Source organism: Ctenocephalides felis, unplaced genomic scaffold, assembly GCF_003426905.1.
Source record: "Ctenocephalides felis isolate EL2017-DRISC unplaced genomic scaffold, ASM342690v1 CF-g0.4_SCAFFOLD_01886, whole genome shotgun sequence".
Taxonomy (NCBI): Eukaryota; Metazoa; Arthropoda; class Insecta; order Siphonaptera; family Pulicidae; genus Ctenocephalides; species Ctenocephalides felis.
The window spans coordinates 61,244,708-61,267,455 of record NW_020538040.1 but is presented as its reverse complement, the minus strand read 5'-3'; the positions used below and the strand labels follow the sequence as shown (position 1 = coordinate 61,267,455).

General features: G+C 30.5%; 2 protein-coding genes across 2 annotated transcripts in view; one reads left to right on the top strand and one right to left on the bottom strand.

Moving 5' to 3' along the window:
• The window catches only part of LOC113378704, a 291,296-nt gene that overhangs the window by 53,508 nt on the left and 215,040 nt on the right, over window positions 1-22,748 (top strand). The window lies entirely within an intron of this gene.
• On the bottom strand, window positions 1,666-19,440 carry LOC113375171 (mitogen-activated protein kinase kinase kinase 13-like). Its single transcript, XM_026615121.1, is given in 16 exon segments — window positions 1,666-2,073; window positions 2,140-2,168; window positions 2,305-2,528; window positions 2,688-2,804; window positions 2,928-3,087; window positions 4,045-4,204; window positions 4,305-4,478; window positions 4,590-4,663; window positions 4,666-4,852; window positions 4,854-5,046; window positions 5,121-5,323; window positions 5,773-5,956; window positions 6,051-6,155; window positions 6,251-6,357; window positions 13,247-13,327; window positions 19,265-19,440. Coding segments are annotated over 16 exon segments (2,448 nt in total). The 3' UTR covers window positions 1,666-1,799.

Below are 22,748 nucleotides of genomic sequence, written 5' to 3'. Positions count from 1 at the left end.
GCATGGGTTCATCGTCAGAAGTCGCCATTTTGAAATTACTACGACTGAACGAGGCCATGAAGAAAAGAAATTGTTAGATTTGCACTTTTCATTTACCTTATAGGTAATATGCTATATTACCATAATGATTCCACGTTCATATTTACTCACTGCGTCAAGATATAAACACATATCTAATTAAAAAAATCACAACAAAAATAAAACACAAGACTTTTACACCTCCTCACCAAAATATGACAACACCAGTTAAGTGAGTAACGTAAGGCAGCACTTATGACAACTTGTTGAAAACTGAATTGAGCAACATATCTAGTAGAGAAATTGAAAAATATAATAAACAAAGCCATAATATGCAAAAAATCAATAAAATTAAAACAATGCAATAATTAATAACAAATCCTAATTTATTTTTTCTTCTGTTGAAGTACTTGCAAAACAACATAACCAACAAATACATATGAACGTTTGAATTTTTAGGCGGTAATTTCAAACAAGAACGGAAAATTATTTTACATCCACTGAGATTGCTTTCTAAAATTATAGTTTTTGATATCAACTTACTTAACAGTTTAGTAAAAAAAATTCATTGCTTTACTTTATGAATATCAAATATACTTCAAAACTGCTTGAAACAAATTCAAATAGTAGCAGATGTATTCTTAAATATAATCTTATTTCATGTATCAATACAATTATTTTTATAAAACATTTATAATGTTTATAGCATTGGTCTTTTCAAATCATATCTCAACATCTCTAAATATTTACACATATATAACTGAAATAAAAACTAAACAATTCTGTTTGTTCATAATTTATTAGAATACAATAATAAAGTTCATTGACGCAATAAAATATATAGATTACTTATATACAAATTGCATGTCTCTTAAGTATCTAATAATATCAATGGTTATGGGAACTAAAAAAAAATATTCTTAATTATTTTAAAATGCTAATTATTAATACATCATATAACATCACATATCATTGCAAATAGTGCACAATAAATTCTACACTCTATTCTAAATATTAGAATAATTTTTATTGCATAAATTGTCTCTGTGGAATGTTTTTAAATTCTACATGTGCTTTCACACTTCCTATTAAAATCTTACATTTTGGAGGTAGATATGCCAAATTATAATATATTATTATAAGGCTTTATTACACAATATTTTGTTGCATTCACAAAATTATATTTTATGTGAATAATTGAAGTGCTAGGCCATCAATTAATATATCATTCATAATTAATTTTAAGTTTTATGCATATCAAATTATTTAAAACCACACATTATAAAATACTGCATCTATTAATTCAAATGCTTTGATATCTAATGTATTTTGTATGGGGCAGGAATTAAACTGCATAACATGCATTTGTATTAAGGAAAAACTGGCATAATTAATTTTCCATCACAGATTCCAAAATCTCCTTTTGTTACAAAATTAAATACATGTCCTATAATAGATTTTCTTAAATAATAATTTTTTTAAAATAATTTCACAAAAATATTCTGTTACTTTTGATCGTATTCACAGCTATTTAAAAGGGCAGTCAAAGTATAAAAACATTTTAAATTTAATTCATTCCAAAATATGTAATAATTTCTTAATAGCAAATTTCATTTTATTTCATATGCACTATAAAAAGCAGGTACTATTTCTAAAAATAGGAAAAGAAATCTGTACTAATAATATTTCTTTGTAAGTACGACAGATAATTACTTAAAATCACACTAAGTAATGTCTGGAAAATAAAATCACTTGTGTAACCTTAAATAAATATGGATATCTTAATTAGCATGTATTATCTTAGGAAGATCCTCAGATCCAGAACATGAACCTCCTGATTCGCCATCAGAAAGTGGGATTTCTCTGCTCATTTTACTAACTTTTGCGTGTCCTTCCAAAGTGGAATCCTGACTCGATGGGAATTCTGAAGTCTCTTCCTCTTCTTCATCAGATTGTTTCTGATTTCTATTCTGCTGTGGAGAACAATGTGGTATCGCTGAGTTTTGTTTATGTCTTCTTGAACGAACACCAGGACCAATGGGCCTTCGAGCAATGCTATAAAAAAGCATAATAAAATAATATCATATAAATATGCAGTTTTTGAACTCTGTATATACTAACCTTCGTCTTCGTAACGGAAAATCACGCCTTTAAAAGTCTCTCCCTCATCGGACCAACTTTCAGTTCCATGATCATTTCCATTTTTAACGCTTCCTCTGTACAGACATTTCTCAGTAAGTAACTCATTAACTTTTCTACCCAATGTTTCTAAATGATCATCATCACTGCTGCAAAAGTAGTAGGTTGATGATGTGTTGATGCTTCTAAATCATGAACTCCAGTTATGGATTCAGAAGTTGGGTCATTACTATTTACTCGATCTAGAGTAGTTGATGCACGGTGACTTGTGTAAGAATCATATTCATGATTATGTAGCATGGTATTAGTTGAATGCTCAGTGCACCGCAAAGGACAAGAATGAATACCTATGTTGCCATTATGATAATCACCTAAAAAATAAATCATATTCAATTTTTGTAATACATATACAATTATGAATAAGTAAATGAATTGAAAGGTTATTCATGATATCCAAGTGCTTAATTGTCTTAATTAAGACAATTCCGTACTTAAGTACAGCAACTTATTATATTTAGCAATATATTCACCTCTGTCAACAAATAGTTTATTGTCTTGTGATGGCGAAGGAGTTACATCAGTTTCACTAATATCCATGGCTTCTGTTTGTGTCTCGCAATCTACTAAACGCGTATTGACCACTGCATCTGAAATATTGTTTTCAAGATTAATTACTACACGATTTACCCGATTTTAAATTTAATCGTTATTACTATAATCTGCTAGTCCATTACTATAATAATTCAAAATATTTTCAATCCAAACTATACCTAAGTGATCCGGTGGCTTCGGCCGCCTCGTGGAATGTCTCGATCCGTGTCCTGGTTTAGCTCGAGGTTGTCTGGTTGTCGGTAGCGCTGGTGCACCAACTATAGATCTTGGACGATTAGAACCATCAAGTTCTGCATAGAGACATGAACGTATCGGGCTCTGCAATTCAAACATAAGCCAATTAATTTAACAATTGTGGATTAACTCAAAATCATAAACATAATAATAATGTATTTGTATACAACATGTAAATCATCATATCCAAACAATTTTTAAACTTAGTAGGTAGGTAAGTTTTTTTTTTCTTTCGCACTGCAATTAGAACTTAAACAATCTATAACATATTGCAATGATATTTCTTAATTGCGTGGCTTTTTGGAAGGCAACGAATTTTCCGTCTCTATTTGATTGATGCAGCAAGGCCAAGAAAGAGCTATTTTCATATGATCATTTTTGAAAATCAGTTAATTGGAATCTTAAATGTTAGTAACAACTAATTTATAATATTTATGAAAAAAGAATTCTATAATTACCCAAAAGACCTTCAGAAATAATATATTGCATAATTACCACATAAATCATTCCGATAAGGGTAAATTTGCAAGAAAACCAAAGTACCAAATTCCGAGAAAAACAATCCGGCGTTTTGTCAATGTGTGGGCTTAGGTATAATGGAATCTGTTTCCGCGAAGCGAGATCAATAGGGTGAAACCCACGCGTTCAAAAAGTTGGGCGAAAGCCACTAGTAGCAAGGGTGGCCGAGAAGGGTGAAAAATAATGTAGTATGAGCAACCCCGTAGAACCGAATGGATCGCGTGACTAGACTTGACGGCGACCTATACTAATCTTCCTGCAGTTACGTGCTTATTTTCACTATTGCTATTGGGAAATCATCAGAAATGTATTTGATTACGTAGAACAGTGTATAATTTAATAATAATTTAATAAAGAAATATAATTTAATAATTTATAATAAAGAAAAACTTTCAATATATCTGTTTTTTGAATATTGTGATAACAACAAATTTTATCCGGCATAGTCCCTTACGCAATTTATGCAATATACAAAAAATAATTCAGCTATAAAAGGTTTATAATATCAATATTTTTACTCACCGTAGGTTCGTCAGGGCTTGTGGTTATAACTGGGCTCACAGGAGACACAGGTGAAGATTGAGTAGCGGCCGATCTTCGTCGGGATAGGCGGTCTTGAGCTTTGCGCAAAGGATTCACGATCCTTTTATTTGAATGCTTTCCGGACGTCTGTTTCTCGCGCCTACAATTTATTAAGAAACATTGACATTTATAGTACTTGTATTATTTTTTATAAAAATGATAATTTTTATTCTTATAAGTTAAATTTTTTGAATACATACTCGGCTACCATGCGCTCCCTCTGTTCCAGTTGCAATAGCACAGCCGTCAATTCCATGTATAGATCATTGGTTCTTCGCAGCTTCCTCTGGTACATCTCTCTTACGTCTCGAGCATGACGCAGTTCTTGCATTCGCATTTCTATTAGTTGCTCCTGATTTGCCAGTTGCTGTTGTGTCGGTACAGCTCGTAATAATTGCCTAAAATACAATAAATTTGACTCATTAAATACATTATTCAGTGTTTGAATTAAAATGAATTGAAATGGCATTTAATGCTACCTTGATGATTCTGCCATTTTGTCTCGAACTTCACTCCTCCACGTTCTCTGAGCTTTAATATAGGCTTCTTCCGATGCTGTTGTAACAATTCTACGCTTGCAATCTCCAAATGCCCTAACACCAATTTAAACGAAGGTCTATTATGTGGTTTAGAACTCCAACATTGGGCAATCAAGAGTTTAAAGCCTTCTGGACAAGCCGACGGTATAGGAAGTCGCAAAGAATCATTGCCAACGCCGTAGATTATCTGAGTGCTATCAGCATCTTTAAGGTGGTTCCCGTGTTAGTAGTTCCCACAGAACTACACCATATGACCAAACATCCACTTTTTCATTGCAAGGTTCATTTCGTATCATTTCGGGTGCCATCCAAGCAACCGTACCTGCAAAACTCATTTGAGTGCTACGATCACACCATTCCCGCGATGTACCAAAATCACTTATTTTAACTGCTCCTTCCCGACCTATGTATAACAAAAATCAATCAAATGAAGGTCGCAATAAATATATAAGTACTAAATGGTAAATTATGATATACCTATGAGTACATTAGGCGACTTTAAATCTCGGTGTATGATTTTATGCGCATGCAAATATTGCATGCCTAAGGCGATCTGTTTTGCCCATGCCATCAGCCTAGACGGTGGTACTTCTTCTCCAGCATTCAAATGATTATAAAGGGTTCCGTACGGACAAAACTCCATAACTATGCAATAACAAGGCTCCTGTGTGCAGACACCCCTAAAGAAAAGAAAAAATCATCAATATGATGTAACAATCATAACATCATAAAAAAGTAAATATAAGTCAATTTTCAAGAAAATGATTAACGTAATTTAATGGTGTAAAATAATATTTATTTGCAATATTAATTGTCTGAAATTATAAGATAGCGACCGAAATGCTACCATTGTTTCTCTTGTAATTATTTAACGAGATAATAAGTTGAAATATGATATCGCAGACATCGAATGTTCGTAAATTGAAAACAATATCAGTTCGCGCAAACAATAATGCGTTCATCCTGCATCATGTTTATATTGTAGTCATTTATTAAATGCGATAACAAGACTGACGTATGTGAGCTTACGTCAGTAGTTTACAAAGCACAGAAAAAAAGAATTGAAATCCTGTTACTTCATATCAAAAACATGCATGCTACGATTTCTGCATAAAATAAAATCACTTACTTGAATTTGATTACATTCTCGTGGTCCAACTTCCGTAAATGCCTGATATCAGTTTCGTTTTTCCTGAGAACTTTTTTGACAGCAACAATTTCGCCATTTAATTTTCCAGAAAATACGGCGCCTTGAGCGCCCGAACCTAACCATTCTAGGTCACTTATCGTCTCGAATGGTATCTCCCAGTCATCTGAAGAGCAGATTATTAAAAATATGATAAAAAATAAACAATAACTAGAGTTCGATAATAAACAGAAATGAAATCGAAAGAATTGTTCTCTTACCTGGTTTGCATTTTATTTCGCTGGGAGCCGCTTTCCCGATGAGTGAAAATACAGGTTTCATGCATCCAAATAGTCCATCCATCCACCCAACTGGTTTGTTAGCGGCTGTGTAGTAGTAGCAGCTCCCGATTGTTGTCCTCCATGGCCCCATTGCTGCTGTTGGGGGCTGGCATCGATGCAGCCTTCCAAAGCTTTATTACCTCCAGGAACTTCGACAACGACTCCAGGTGCTGGCTTGAGATTCATCATGTCACCCATTTGAGTACTGAGTCCGAGTTGGCCGAGTTCTTCTTGGATGCATAACATACTAGAATCGAATGATAAGTATGAATAAATGATTATGATAGCAGATATTAATAATAATATAATAATAAAAATAAATTAATATAAATTATATATTGCATTTCTATTCTTTGTAGCCTTAACCAGTCAATTAATTTAATATTCTATGAATATATAAAAATGTGGTAAATGAATATAAGTGATAATAAATATTTGTAAATATTAAATGATCTATTAAATTCTTTCTTAAATAATGTAATGTCTAAATATGTGATATAACTGATTAAAATTTTAATTTTGTTGCTTCTTAAACGCTCAGTACACATAGGAAACATGAAATTTTATTCGATCCTAGAAATATCATTGTACAATTGTTCAATTTATGCATTGAAACCACTATCCTTTGGTCTTTTTTCGACAGTAATTTATCAAATTCCACGTTCCTTAACAAGTTAATATTACTATTCATGTAAAATATCAAGTTTTTATTGAAAATTCCATAGACCATATGCTACCAAAAATAATTTCCAACAGCAAAATACGGTTCTGATGTCAGGTATGCGGCGTGTCCATTGCGTAACCTTTACAACAAACCTGGGGTTTATGAATATATGGTATTGAATATTCGCTTTGACTCCATAACTGGCTCCGAACGTCTACAACCAAAAATTATGCGAAGATAATGATTTCGCCTCGAAATGAATACATATGCTGAAATACACACCTTGAAAAATCACTAAAGAATGCGATTCGTGTACCAGTTACCGATACGATAGTGACAAGTTCTTACTTGTAATATTAAAGAAATGAAAACTAACGCACAAGCGTACATATATCACTTTTAGTCCAAAAAATACACATACAATATTATTATCAAAATTAACCGAAATAAATATTTATAAACGTCCATTTATTATTTTCGTTAGAAAATCCAATTTGCTTTTTGAGGTCTCTTGCCAGCCTGAATCCATTGGTACCATATTTGGAAAAAGTATACACAGGCCAAAATTTGTCCTTCAGTCGTCGATTTCTTAAAAACGGCAGCACCGATTTAAAAAATTTAAAAGCCATTTGATGAAACACGATAAAGACTAGCATTGATTAGTTTTACGAGATGATCGGCACAGTCATTTCTTTACAATTAGCAAAAAAGATGAGTGCAAAAGTTTTCGTCCAAAAATCCTGATAATTCAAAAAGAATTGGATAATTCAAAAAGAATCAGTTGTGAATCGTGCTGATCAATGACAGGGAAGTTTCACCTAGTTTACAGTAGGCGTGCTCATATACAATAATATTTAAAAAAGCAGTATAATATTTAAAAAAAGTAAATAATTTAATATTTTTTAAATTATATACTCCATTATCGTATACGAGTTGAAACTATGTAATGATAATTTCCTAATATTTGCTTGATAACCGTATGTTATAATTTAATGTAGGTTTATGTTATTTTCTAATCAATGTATAATACTAATGAAGTAATGTTTAGTTTATAATGATGGGAATTATTATCAATATGCCGTTAAATCCAATCCTATACGCAATGTGTAAATTGGTCCGTCGATAGCCTTGTGCTTACCATACTTTCATTTCGATATTTGCAACATACAAGTTAATGTGTACTGCATGCTGTGTATAGAGTACTAGCGTTATTTATTGCCTCAGTGCTTCTAAAACTATGATTAGCGCAATTGAATCAAACGGTTTGAAAATATAAAATAATTCAACACTACGCCCTGACTAAATTGAATTGTTATAAAAATATTGACGATCACACAATATTTCAAAAATACATAACATATCTGTCTAGAAACTAGAGCGATTTCCAAAGTGGTCCATGTGGACTCCCAGGGGTCTATGGCAACTTTCAAGGGGTTCACGTCAGCGAAAAAAAAAAATTCGGAGTCTATAAAATAGAAATGAAGGTCCACGGTAGTGAATCACAATGGTGAATATATATTTCCTTATAATAAGATCATATACAATATTTATAAATCGACCCAGAAAATAACAATATTGAATATTTCTATAGATTTATTTAAAAAAACGATATCGGTTCATGACACAAAGAGCCACGACCCAAAAAAGTTTAGGAACCTATGGTCAAGATATTTTAGATTTTAGAGATTTTATCAGTGCATAAAACATAACATGAATTTAATAAAAAAAATAATATTCGTTCAATGAAACTAAAGTTAATTATCAAAAAATTGTGCACAATTTTAACCATAGTATCAAATTCTACACAATTTTTTTCATAATTAACTTTAGCAACTAATTTCACAACAATTGTGGCTTGTTCAAACAAAAAAGTTGATAATTCTCAAATATATAAAAAAAGTTTATAGTCATGGGGATCGTTCTAGTATTACGTAAGCAGATTTATTACAATTATTTACCCCCCCCCTATCCCCCTTGTCAGCAAAAGTAAGCAAAGCTCTTACTCCTTACCCCCATGCTTACGTAAACATTTTGCAATTATGTAAAAAAATAAAAATACTACCTATGACGTAATTATCATCCAGACTCCCCTGCCCCCCATGCCAACCCAAAATAAGCAAATCAAACAACCCCCCCGCCCCCCTATAGTGCTTACGTAATACTTGAACGGCCCCTTGTCAGTCAGTAAATCTGATTATAAAGATTTGTTTGTAATAATTTATTTAACAAAAATGAGTATGTTTAGTTTTTTTATTTAAAAAATGGTTACTTTAATGATAATGTGTTTTTAATTACAATATTTGTTACAACTGCTAAATATTTAACGTCTAGTAACAATTATGAACAATAACATAAACTTAAATAAAAAAGAGTAATATAAAATTAATAAAGGAAATAAATAAAATAATGATAAGGGGCCGTTCAAGTATTACGTAAGCACTATAGGGGGGCGGGAGGGGATTGTTGATTTGCTTATTTTGGGTTGACATGGGGGCCAGGGGAGTCTGGATGATGATTACGTCATAGGTAGTATTTTTATTTTTTACATTAATTGCAAAATGTTTACGTAAGCATGGGGGTAGAGGGTAAGAGCTTTGCTTACTTTTGCTGACAAGGAGAATGAGGGGGGGGGGTAAATAATTGTAATAAATCTGCTTACGTAATACTTGAACGATCCCTAATTAATGATAATGTGTTTTCAAATCAAAATATACTATCGACAACCATTGGGTTCCTTCTAACGGAAGCTAATTCTAACATCAAAATAGATGAAAAGGCAACCATCGGGTTGCCTTTTAAACAAAACAGAGAAGAAGTATCAATCAACATCTTGTCAATCAATACATCAAACAAATCCTTGAAACTTTGATATTCATTTTGTTTTAATAAATGATTAGATCAGGTATATTTTATAACGATCATATCAGAAAAATATTAATAAATTTTAATACCGTATCGCAAACGAATTATTAGCTATAAAATTATAAATTACTATAATATTCATTTTATGAGCATATTTGTGAGAGAGCGACCTATTTCACTCTAGCACAACAGCATTAACCAACGAAATCTAGTTGGATGTTTTTTGTTATTATCAAAACCGAAAACATGTTTCTGAATTGTTTATTTGTTCAAAGAATTCATCCCGCTGCACTGTCGCATTTGTAATATTTGAACAATCGATGTATTATTATTGTTATTAGAAATCAAGTTTGATTATTTGTCCCAGAGGCATCGAAATGACCCAAGTTCATGTACCTCGTCGATGTGTGCAAGAGATGCCGATTGCCGGGTGCATTGACATCGAGAAAACAACTCGCTCTCATTCTCGTTAGGGACCAAAAGCACAGAACTTTGTACCTGCAATCGTAGTAATAGTAATAACACACATATCCGATGTAAAAATAATCGGACACACAATTGTACTAGGAAATCGTAACATGCCGCAAACTTACAAGTAGTGCAGAAAACAGAAAAGATAACAGAAGACAGATGGTTTAAACTTTTAATTCTCGTTGATAGCGGATATCTAAATGGAAAATCAATATTTTATTATATATAGTGTTAATTATACATATATCCGATATAAAAATGATCGGATACAATAGAAAATCAAAACAAGATGCCGCAACATAGTGCAAACACCAAATAGATAACAGAAGACATATGTTTGCAGGTATCTAAATAAAAATTAAATCTTAAATAAATAAATAAAATAATTGCTTGAATCATAATTCATAAGTAATACTAAGGGTATGTACTTTGTATAGATTTAAATCTTATTAACAAGTTCTATTTAGGCTTTGCAGAATTTTTTTTTAATCTACAATTATTATACTTTTTTTTATTATATTTTTAACAGCAATCAGAACCTTACGTCCTATGAGCTGTTGGGCTGAAACTTCTTTCTTCGTATTTTTAGATGGAAACCCAATGGTTAATCCATCCATATTTGATGATTTTTTTGTTATTAGAATTAATCTAATAGGGCTGACTTTTTATTGGTGCAGCAATGCCGGACAACATTCAGTAATTTTTAGGGTAAAAAATAGATTTAATCAATAAGAATATTCTGCTATTTATATAAAATTTTCAACTGTTTTATACGACGAATACCAATACAAATAGTAATAACAATATATAAATAAACTAGTGGGGTGGGTGGCATCGTGCCTTAAGGCAAATTGCTGGAACTTCCCGTACCGTAAAGAAATGTTCGAGGAATACTGAATGTTTTCAAATAGATTATTATAAATATTGTAACATTGTCTAATATTTATAAGAATTATATAAACTGAATTGCAAAATTGAAATTATTTGTTTAAAGCATATTAGAACTATAGTCAGAATTAAAAATAAAATCTGAATTATTTTCGATATGCAAAAAAAAAATTTATTGAAAAAAAAAATTGAACAAAAAAAGTTGGAACAAAAAATTTTTTTTCCAAAATCAGTTATTTTGTTAAGACAAGAAGAAAGTTCTTTGAATCATTCAAATCGGACGCTTAGTTCTCTCAAAAACTGCCATTTTTACACATTTAGCTTCGTATCTTTGAAATGGCCGGGCCTGCCTTTGCCAAAAACTAATAAACACTTCTCCCAATCATTACTAATCGAATGCTTTTTAGATCATTCAAATCGGATACTCCGTTCTCTCAAAAAGTCGATTTCTATTTTCCGCACTCTTTGCTCCGTATCCCCGAAACGGCTGGACCTGCCTTTGCCAAAAACTAATCAGCTCATCTCCCTATCAATAGGAATCGAATGTTTCTTGAACCATTCAAATCAGTTGATCCGTGCGCCCGAAAACGTGAGTGGAAATTTGTATCCATACATACATACACACATACACACATCCATTTTTCTGAAGTATGCCAAAATGTTCAGAAACCTTCAAAACGTCGAGAAATGTAAAAATTTTCAATTTCGATTTTCGGCCCATTACAATAACTTACCCTACGGAAAGTTAATAAATATAATGATAACTAGATGAAGTCTGCGGCTAGTATTCGTTTTAGTCTGACAAATTAGCTTTCCAAGTATTAATTCGTTTGGGCGGTCGTTGATTTTGTTTTTGTATTTAGTAAGTTTAAATTTTTCATCCGACTTCAACATCGATTCAACAATCCTTTATCTATTACCACAGGTGTGTTGTGTCGGCACACAGACGTAGTCCGCGCGTCATTTGTGCGCGATCGAGCAGCTCTCCGGCACCTTGCCCTACAGGTACGCCCGTCCGTCCGTCTTGCCGAATCTATTTATTATCCACATCGGCCACCTTGCCACCTTGCCAACTTTATACCGTTATGAATTGTTTTTCGAATTTTTCATAAATGTGGGCTCAGCTCAGCAAGCAGACGTGCAAAAAACCGAGAGATAACATACAGATAAAGACAATATATCTGTTTCAACTGATAAACATACTTCGCCAAAGATAATAAATAGATTCGATAGTAATGTAATTTGCATGGAAAAAATAAATGAATAAATAGGTGTAAGTGGCATTTTGCCTCGATGATATTTGCTTAAACTTCCCCAACATGTGTAAAACAAATCAATATATTGATTTATGAGTTTTTATTAAGTATTCAGAGTTGCGGTAGAGATATTATAATGTGAGAAAATATTGCAGATTCTTTAATTTTGTACAAATTTTATAAACATGTTATTTTCGACTAATGGTAAAAATAAATACATTGTTGAAAACCGAACACTCTCATAATTCATCCCAAACTTTATTAATTTATATAAATACATTTCTTGAGGCCTATAATATATTAGTTTATTCAATAAGACTAGGAATTATCCATACAAAGTATAGAATAATTAAGAAAAAAATCAACGATTAATTAATTAATTAATTATTAACGGCCCGGCTGATCTTTACCAAAAACTAATCAGCACGATTCTTAAATAATATTTCTAGAACAATTTCTGAATTTTTAAAATCGATTCAGACTTTTTTACGAAAACGTGGACTCAGGGTTTTGCACTTTTCAAGTTACAATGTAAGTTTATTATAGAAAAATTAAGAATTTACTTTTGTGATAGGATTGCTGTGATCTTTTATACCAGAATAATTGTCTGTTACAGTAGGTATTTTCCAAATTTGGTCTCATTAGAATCTGAATGGCTCGAAACGTCGTGAAAACATAAAATTAGCAAATCGGATTTTTTTATGAAAACAAACTTCTTTTTCGAGAAGGTAAAATAAGGAAATCGTTTCTAAGAAAACATCGAAGGTAAAAAAATCTGCTCGCATACAAACAGACACATACTTTTTTCCAATTTTGGTGTCAAACGATTCAGAATGACTTGATACGTTTAAAAAACATAGAGTTAGCAAATTGGATTTTCTGACCAAAACAATCGGGAAAAATTGTAGGGCTGAATAATAAATAATCAGTCAACATATTCCAAATGCAACATAAATTATTATACGAATGTAGAACAATTAGGCATATGGACGTACCTTCTTTTAATAGTCGTTTTGTCCTTATTCGCTTCCTGATCAGGTGGTTCTTTATTTCCTGCACTCGGGCGTGTAAAGGCGCTACAAAACACCATATTCGTAAACACTGATTTGATTTATTAAGAGGCCACCCCGTTAAAACGTGTGTTTTGTTATTCTAAAAACTAACTATTTTTTATTTCGATTGGTGGTTTTGAACAACGCGTGACTTGAATCGCACTGTGGTCACATCATTGTTAGAAATGCGAGAACGGCGAGAACGATGTTAACAGCTCTAGATGATGCTTTTGTATTGGTATTGGTTTGGTATTTGTATACGAAATGAAACATGGATGGGAAAGCGCATGCGTTCGATTCGTATTGTTTGCTTTCAGAACAACAAGCAGTGGCGGATAAGGCGGATAAGGATAAGTTAAACATTGGCGAAAAAATCCAAGCGAAAGATCTATAATTGTCATATAAAATACAACCTTAATTTATTGCATTTTGAATTACATTTATCAATCATACCAACAACTTTGCCAGAGAACTACTACAAGTAGGCAAACATAGTTCAAAACAGGCTAAAACGGAGACATCTCAGGGAAATTGATGTATTGTGTGGGCAGATGATTAATATTAAAAAAAACTAGTGAGGTGTATGGCATCGTGCCTTAAGGCAAATTGCTGGAACTTCTCGTACCGTAACGAAATGTTCAAGGAATACTGAATGTTTTCAAATAGATTATTATTAATATTGTAACATTTTCTAATATTTATAAGAATTATATAAACTAAATTGCAAAGTTGAAATTATTTGTTTGAAGTATATTAGAACTATAGTAAGAATTAAAAATAGAATCTGAATTATTTTCGATATACAAAAAAAAAATTTTTTTGAAAAAAAAAGTTGAAACAAAAAATTTTTTTTTTCCAAAATCAATTATTTTGTTAAGACAAGCAGAAAGTTCTTTAAAAAAATATGTGTAGAAATCAAATAAAAATTGTACTTGTTAAATAGAATTTGAATAAAAATTAAGAAATTTAGGATTAACAGAATTCGAATAGTTGCATTGAATTAGGAGTAAGAAGAGAAATATTGGAACTTAAAAGAACAATGAAAAAAAGTGGAATAAAGCTGAAAGTTAACACACTATAGGCGGGCCCGTAAAAATACTCGTCAGACAAACTGATATGTGTAGCGGGCAAATCGCTTGCTCGACACGAGTGCTCTTTCCGTCGCCTCGCATGAACACAACTGGCTGTCACATTGAACATATTTTTTTATAACTCTTTTTTTTTTAAAAAAAAAACCGTCTGGTTGTTTTGAACTATAAAAAATTATTTGATTTATGCATAATTAAACATAAAACTAACAAAAACTAGTGGCATATGGCATAGTGCCTTAAGGCAAATTGCTGAAACTTCCTGTACCATATCGAAATGTTCGAGGAATATTGAGTATTGAATGAAATATTTTTTTCCTAAAGCAATTTTTATGTCAACACAATCAGAATGTTTTTTGAATCATTCAATTCGGATGCTTATTTCTCTCAAAAACTGCCATTTTGTGTACATTTAGCTCCGTATCTTTGTAATGGCTGAACCTGCCTTTGCCAAAAACTAATCACCACTTCTCCCAATCATTACTAATTTATGTTTTTTACATCATTCAAATCGGATGCTCCGTTCTCTCAAAAACTCGATTTCTATTTTCTGCACTTTTTGCTATGTATCTCCGTAACGGCTGGACCTGCGATTGCCAAAAACTAATGAGCACATCTCCCTATCAATAGGAATCGAATGTTTTTTGAACCATTCAAATCGGTTGATCCGTGCGCCCGAAAACGTGAACGAAAAAATGCGGCCACCAAAAACACACGCACACACAGACACATCCATTTCTTCTGAGGTATGCCAAAATGTTCAGAAACCTAAAAACCGTAGAAAAATAGAATAATTTTCATTCTTGATTTTCCGACCATTACTATATATAGGTTAGTTATAACTACCCTACGGAAAGTTAAAAATTAACGTACAGTAAATATATAAACCACTTTTTACATACGTGAAATTTATGGAAAAAATCACCCCTTATGAAGAGGTGCTGGGACCCGAATAGCAAAAATAGCTGACCACTTCAATTAAACTATTTGGTTTCAAAACAACGCAACTTTGACCGAAAAATGATTCAATAATTGGAGGATTGTCAAATTCTGACCACTCCACTTCTTCATGGTCATTATTTCCAGAATCTCTGGAAATAATCGGCAAAACTCTACGTCTTCTAGGATGAAAAAAAATTTCATCCACATACACTACCAAAATCGGCAATATCAAAATCACTTCTAATTTGTGATAAATTATTGGCGCAAACTTTACTATCGCTATCCGATGCTATTATTTCATTATTGCAAATAACAATGTAAAAAAGAGTTGAACTATACAAATCTGACTAATAACTAAAATATTTGATAAAATATATATTGAACACCTTTTTATTGTTGTGAATTCTGCATATTTATCTACAAAACAAATTGCGAGTAGCTTGAATGAAAAGAAACTTGAAGATAAAACATATTGTTTCTTATCCTTATTCTTATTCTAAAAGTCTTTCAATACGTTAATCAATTGAATCTAGAGAAAAGTATCAGCTATTCTTTCAATATCATATGCAAACCGATCAGATAAAAGTATTTGGACTCGCTTTTAAAGTTAATCTATTCAAAGCGTAATAATACCTTGCCCGCCGATAAGCAACAGTCCTCGCGGAGCGTAATTTTACGGGGCCCGCCTATAGTGTGTTAAATAGAATTAGGAATTTCAAAAGAGCAAGAATTGAAGGAAATGAGGAGAAGAAAAATTAAGAAGAATATATAATAGGATACATAAATAGATTGAAAATGATATAAAAAAAAATTAGAATGTAAATAAATAAAAATGTTGTAGGTGACTAAATGCTCAGAGTGAGGTCAAATAAAAATTAAAAAAAAAAAGTTCTTTAAATCATTTAAATCGGATGCTTAGTTCTCTCAAAAACTGTCATTTTTTGCACATTTAGCTCCATATCTTCGAACTGGCTGTGCCTGCCTTTGCCAAAAACTAATAAACACTTCTCCCAATCATTACTAATTGAATGTTTTTTAGATCATTCAAATCGGATACTCCGTTCTCTCAAAAACTCGATTTCTATTTTCTGCATTCTTTGCTCTTTATCTCCGTAACTGCTGGACCTGCCTTTGCCAAAAACTAATCAGCTCTTTTCCCTATCATTAGGAATCGAATGTTTTTTGAACCATTCAAATCGGTTGATCCGTGCGCCCGAAAACGTGACTGCAAATTTGTATCCATACATACATACACACACACATCGATTTTTTCTAAGGTATGCTAAAATGTTCAGAAACCTTCAAAACGTCGAGAAATGTAAAAATTTTCAATTTCGATTTTCGGCCCATTACAATAACTTACCCTACGGGAAGTTAATAAAAAATATTGTTCTATTTTATAAAAATGTATAAGTATGCATTCGATTTGTGGTCCCATTATGGTTGAGCTTGTAAAGACTATTTGCTTACTATTGAAAGACTTGGAAATAATCTTAGCGCTTTTTGTGATTGTTATAGTATTTCTCCATTCTCTAGATTTAATAATTGTGAAATAAACTGAAAGGATGTTTAGCCTTATTGTTATGATTTTCTAATAAAAAAATGATGTAGACTGGACATCATAGCCATAACCTTACAAAATTGTTGCCAAATGTTGATAATAAAATATTAAATTTTCCCTTACTTTATTTTTGTTATTATTTCAAAATCAATTGATAAAGGTATAAAGGTAACATGTATTTTTACTTTAAATATTTAATAATAAACATTAGTTCAGTCATATTATCATATTACATGAATAGAGGCAAGAGGGTCCACGACAAACCCCAAGGAAAAGTTTGGAAACTGGAGAAATGAAGTAGCACTGATTACTTCCATAAAATGTTATTAACATTATGTTCTTATATTTACTAAATATCTTTACGAACAATGTAAATATGGTTATAAAAAAGAATATATTGTTGTTATTGATGAATAATACTCTGACGACAAATATACAAGACATATTTAATATAAAACAATAAAATATATAAAATGAAAAATATAATATATAAAATAAATAGTATCTTCATTTATTGTATAAATTATACAAAGTTAAACCATTTAATATATTTTTAAATATTAAACACTATAGAATGATATAAGATTTGTAAGTATGAAATTGTGATATAAATATAGTATGTAGTAATATTATTGTCAAATTGTGTATAATACAATAAATGACATGTCATTGAAATAATTATAAGTGTCCAAATAGATTAAAATAAGAAAAATGAATCTATTATATTAAAATTCTCAAGCATATATGATATGTTATGTACCTAGCTTTAAAAATGGAAAATATTTGGCGAAAGAGATATAATACCCTATAGAGGGTAGTTTGTAATTGACAATAAGCTACTTTTGCATTTAATATTAAATTTAATATATTAAATAAATCAATTATATCATATTTTTGAAGCTGGTATACGAAGAGCAGTTTTCATTTACAATATTGCAAATTTATTATGTGAAAATTTAAAATATTGGCCGAAAGAACTCGAGGTACAGAGTAAGTTATAATAGTTTCTTATTTTATAATAGTATATAAAATACATAGGGTCATAAAATATTAATATTTAGTTTCTTATTATGAGTTTCATATCTCTTCACGTTTGATACATAAAATTAATATGCTGTTTAATAGAGAGTCTAAAATAAGTCAAAATTATATTTTTATTGGAAATCAATTAAATTATTACTAAACATTAAAATAAATGCCGTATGATGTTTATTTGGAATGTTTCAACTAAAAATAAATTATTTAAAATTGTGTTAAAAGTAAATTGTATAACACTTTCTTTATATTAAATATTAGCAATAGCAATAATGGCAATAATATGCTAATGACAATTATTATTTTTGTGATTACTGTTTATGAATAAATGAATAAAAAATTACGATTAGTGGTTAGAGATTAAAATTGTGCATATGTTTTATATTTGATAGATTTTCAGTAAAATAATAAATTCATTCAAATACAGTATTCAAACAATTTTTCATAAATGTATTAGATAATAGAAGAAGGTAAATATAATAATATACAACTCATAAATAAAATTAACTAAAATGTCATTTTTTTAAAAATGTATGATACGGATATGAATGTAAATATATTACTTTTTCCATTTGATATTTCTTGCAAAGAAGACTTTCAGAATATCTTTAAAAATCAAAAAAATCTAAAAAAATTACTCAAGCTGATGATTACAATCATTAATTTGAAAATTTATATAAGCCGAGGATTTTTACAACCGGATTAAGTTGTATTTATATCCAAGTATATAAATAAACAAATTTTAAAGGAGCTTTTAAGTTTTAAGAACAAGAAAGCTTAATGTAGCGCGGTGAACAAAAGAGTGTTCGTAATTCTGATTAATTAATTAATTGGCAATATTTTCTGTTAAATAAGTTTATATTTGTTTATCTATGTTTTAGACATCTCGGAAAACTTTTTAGGATTTTATAGATTATGAATGATATAAGACATTCCATAATTTAGGAAAAGTATTTTTTATAAAATGAAAATATTTAGAATATCTTACAATCTGACATTGCGTGATGTCGATTTTCAATTGAAAATATAGATCAAAATATGTTTCCAATTGAAAATTAGTCCATCTCGGGCACTGCGGTATGAAATGGAAATGGGAAAAACTCTCACACAATACACTTATTCCCTAATCGAGTTTGAGTTTAAATCAACCTTAGGGTAGTACTACCCATTATTATTATTATTATCTTACAATTAATAATCGAACATTTCTTAACTACTAATTAGTTCATTTTTTAACTCGACAATATCGGAATAATTAAATGTTAAAGAAGTAAGTAATCTTGTCATTTGTATATCAATAGAAAACAAATTAAAGAAATCATTGTGGATGTGCACCTGTTCGTGAAGTTATCCCTATCGTGTTTTGTGGCTAGACCTGAAGACAAGATTACGGCACCATTGGCAGCTGTTTGATATAACATCGTCGTCTGCTGATTGGGTTCCGCGCTTTCTTCCGTGTTAAACGGTGGCCCTTGAAGACCCCGTTCTAGACTTCCCACAGGTGTAAGCATATCACTTAATTAACAATGTATCACTTACAAATTCACCATTTTCAATCAATAACACTTCGACACTCACAAAAAACACCTGTATTTCGTAATGAAAAAAACGTCGCAACGCGGCCGAGCTGTTTAAGTGCCAAGTGCCCGCACGGAACTAACTTCACAACGATGTCAATTCAAAATGGCTGCATCGGTGTGTGAGTGCGTGACGTCGAAAGGTGCAATGGTTCTGCCTTTAGCGGGTGGGAGAAAGAGAGATGCCGTGATGCAAAAGAAGGTTTAACGACGATCGATTCAATTTGAATCGCGAGAGGGAAAGAGACGGCACCACGCTCGGGCGCCCCGCTGGCGGATCGATAGCGCGATCAGGGCTTCACGACGAAAAAATCATTTTTTAATAAATAACAAAATCATTGATTGCGTTTTATAATTGCACGATTGGAAATGATTAATTATGAACGAATATTTCGTTTACGTAGAAAGAGCAACAAAATGACTATCGCTATATTCCTATCTATTGCAAATTACATGTGCATATCCTATACAAATATAAAAACTATATAAATATTTTATTACTTTTATATATAAACAACTTGGTATATATTTCTCCTCAATTAAATGTTATTGAAAAGTAATTGCGTATACAATAAGTAAAACAAGATTTAGAAAAGAGAGAACCGTCTCTTGACTTTCACTGTCCTTACTGCTCAACTTCCTAAATTCGTACCGAGGGATGCTTCCAAGAATTTCCTACTGCATTGTACAGATTTCCGCATCATATGTATGTGTATATTATAGATACACAGATATGATATAGAAATGTATTCTTCGAATTTGAACATTATTTCTATCGCCGATATGATATAATTCTTCTACAGCGTGCTCCAGTGAAACTTGTTCAGATATGTCTTAAATATTGAAACGCTCAATTAAGAAAACCGGTTCTTTAATAGTCGTGTTGCACACAACAACCGTAGCCCGCCATTTCAAACCGTCTAATAGACTAATAGAATTACGTTATTATATTTAATATTAATAGATAAAAAACTTTCAACCAAAATAATGTTTATTTATACATCATAAATTTGTCAGTAATATATGAATTTCAAATTATGATCATGTAACTTGACTAGTTGAATAATTAAACAGCGGCGACACAAAAATATTCAATATTCATTACATAGTTCATAATATTCTCAGAATTATTACATACTATATAAATTTAATAGAATAAAATAACATCCATATCAAAGCTCGATTTAGATAGACCGATAGACCATTGATAAGACTTTTTATTGTAGAAGTTTGTTTTAAACATCATAGCTAATTTTTATTTTATTTTCGAAATTTGCTTCGTCATAACTACATAAAGTTTATTAATGTATGTAGATATGAAAAATAAAGCAAATTTTCAAAATAAAATAATAAAAATTAACCATGATGTGTAAAGCAAATTTCTACAATAAAAAAATCATTGATGAATGGTATATCTTTGAGATGAATATTTTTTGTTCTATTATATTTATATAATCATAGCCAATCTGGGGTGGTTTTGATATATAATATAAAAAAAATATTTTCTATTTTATATATCATTTTATGAATTATGAATTAAAATTGTAAGACTATAACAATCAAATTTGATTAAGTAAAGCATGATAGTTTTTTTTTATCTTTATTCCAACCAAATTCAACAGAAAAACAACCTAAAACAGTTTTACCAGTTTTCCTTAAGCCTATTTTCCTCTGTACAACATTTGGCATAACAAAAACACTGAGGCTGAAACATGATCGCCCCACTCTCTCTTGACAGTAAAACCCAGTGCTCTCATTAAAAAGTAGAAATGAAGATAAAAAATAACATAACATCTCATAAAATATTAATAAAGAGCACCATAATATGTCATAATGCAACAACATGCAAAACAGAGAAAAGGCGGCCACGAACATTCTGCATACGTTTATGTTCTATATATAATATATTACATTAAAGTTATTAACATTGTTTAACTATCTCAAAAAATACTAAAAATATATTTATTTTTATCATATTAAATTCAGTAACAGACTGTTTTCTATTTAATGTGAATTGGAATTGAAAAATAAAAGCTCACAGGGGCTGATCATTTCATCAAAGAATTTTTAAATATTAAGCTACATGTATTCATTTTAAAAGGCAACATTTCAATAATTATGACAATTTTAAATATATACTTTTATGTGCATTTCAATAAATCCAAATCATTCATTAACCACATGAGCATTTAAACTATCAAAATGACCAAGGGTAGAAATAGTGATGCTTTATGTTTTTTATATTAATCTATGTTAGATGAGCGAGCAATCATGAAATAGCCTACAGACAACTATCATATTTTTATTTTTACAATTTTAACAATCATACTTATGAGGTACAATAGTATATAATTATTATCTGCAATATATGTTTATATTAGTTGTACAATTTATATTAGTTGATCTATGAAATGTTGCCAATCAATCAAAAAGAAGCCACTGTGATGCCTTTTCGTCCAATTTACAATTTAAGAAATTTTCGTGATTAGAGGGTGTGACTTATATTTAAAAAAATTATCAAGAGCCAAAATGATTTAGATCTGAAAATTTCATTTTTTTATAGGCTATCACAGTTCCTCAACTCAACACAGGCATTTTTCTTTGACTTTTTCCATGTACAATCTTATTTTTAGACAGTCATTATTAAACAAATATACAATGCTCGTTAATATTTATATATAAGTGTCTCGAGCTATAAAATTCATATCTTATAAATATAGTTTAAATATTATCCCCAAACTTATTGAATTGATAATGAATATTAAATCCTAAAGTTATTAGATGCATGTACATAAAGACTATCATTTTAAATATTTCATTATGAAGATTTTCAGTTTGATTATACATATAGAAATAATTCTATAAACAAATCAATCAATATTATCAATTGCAAACATAACTCGTGTTGAAGCCTTTGCAACAAAAACATTTTAATGCGAGAGTTAACACGTTCAATATGTATTGAAAACAAAAATATACAATGACCACTAGGGCTATTAATCACATTTTTTTTACAATTAATCTGATTAGTTTGTATACATAAAATCCATAGTCCATCGATTCTAGAACTATATTATAGGCCATCATACACAAGTTAACAGTTCATTGTCACTTTGCTCAAATTACTTGATATACGTCAGCAAAAGCCAAGTACATAATATGGCCAAAACATTTACACATGTGATTTTCATTTATTTACTTATCAGAAATTGATAACTTTTACTTTTTTTATATTTATATTA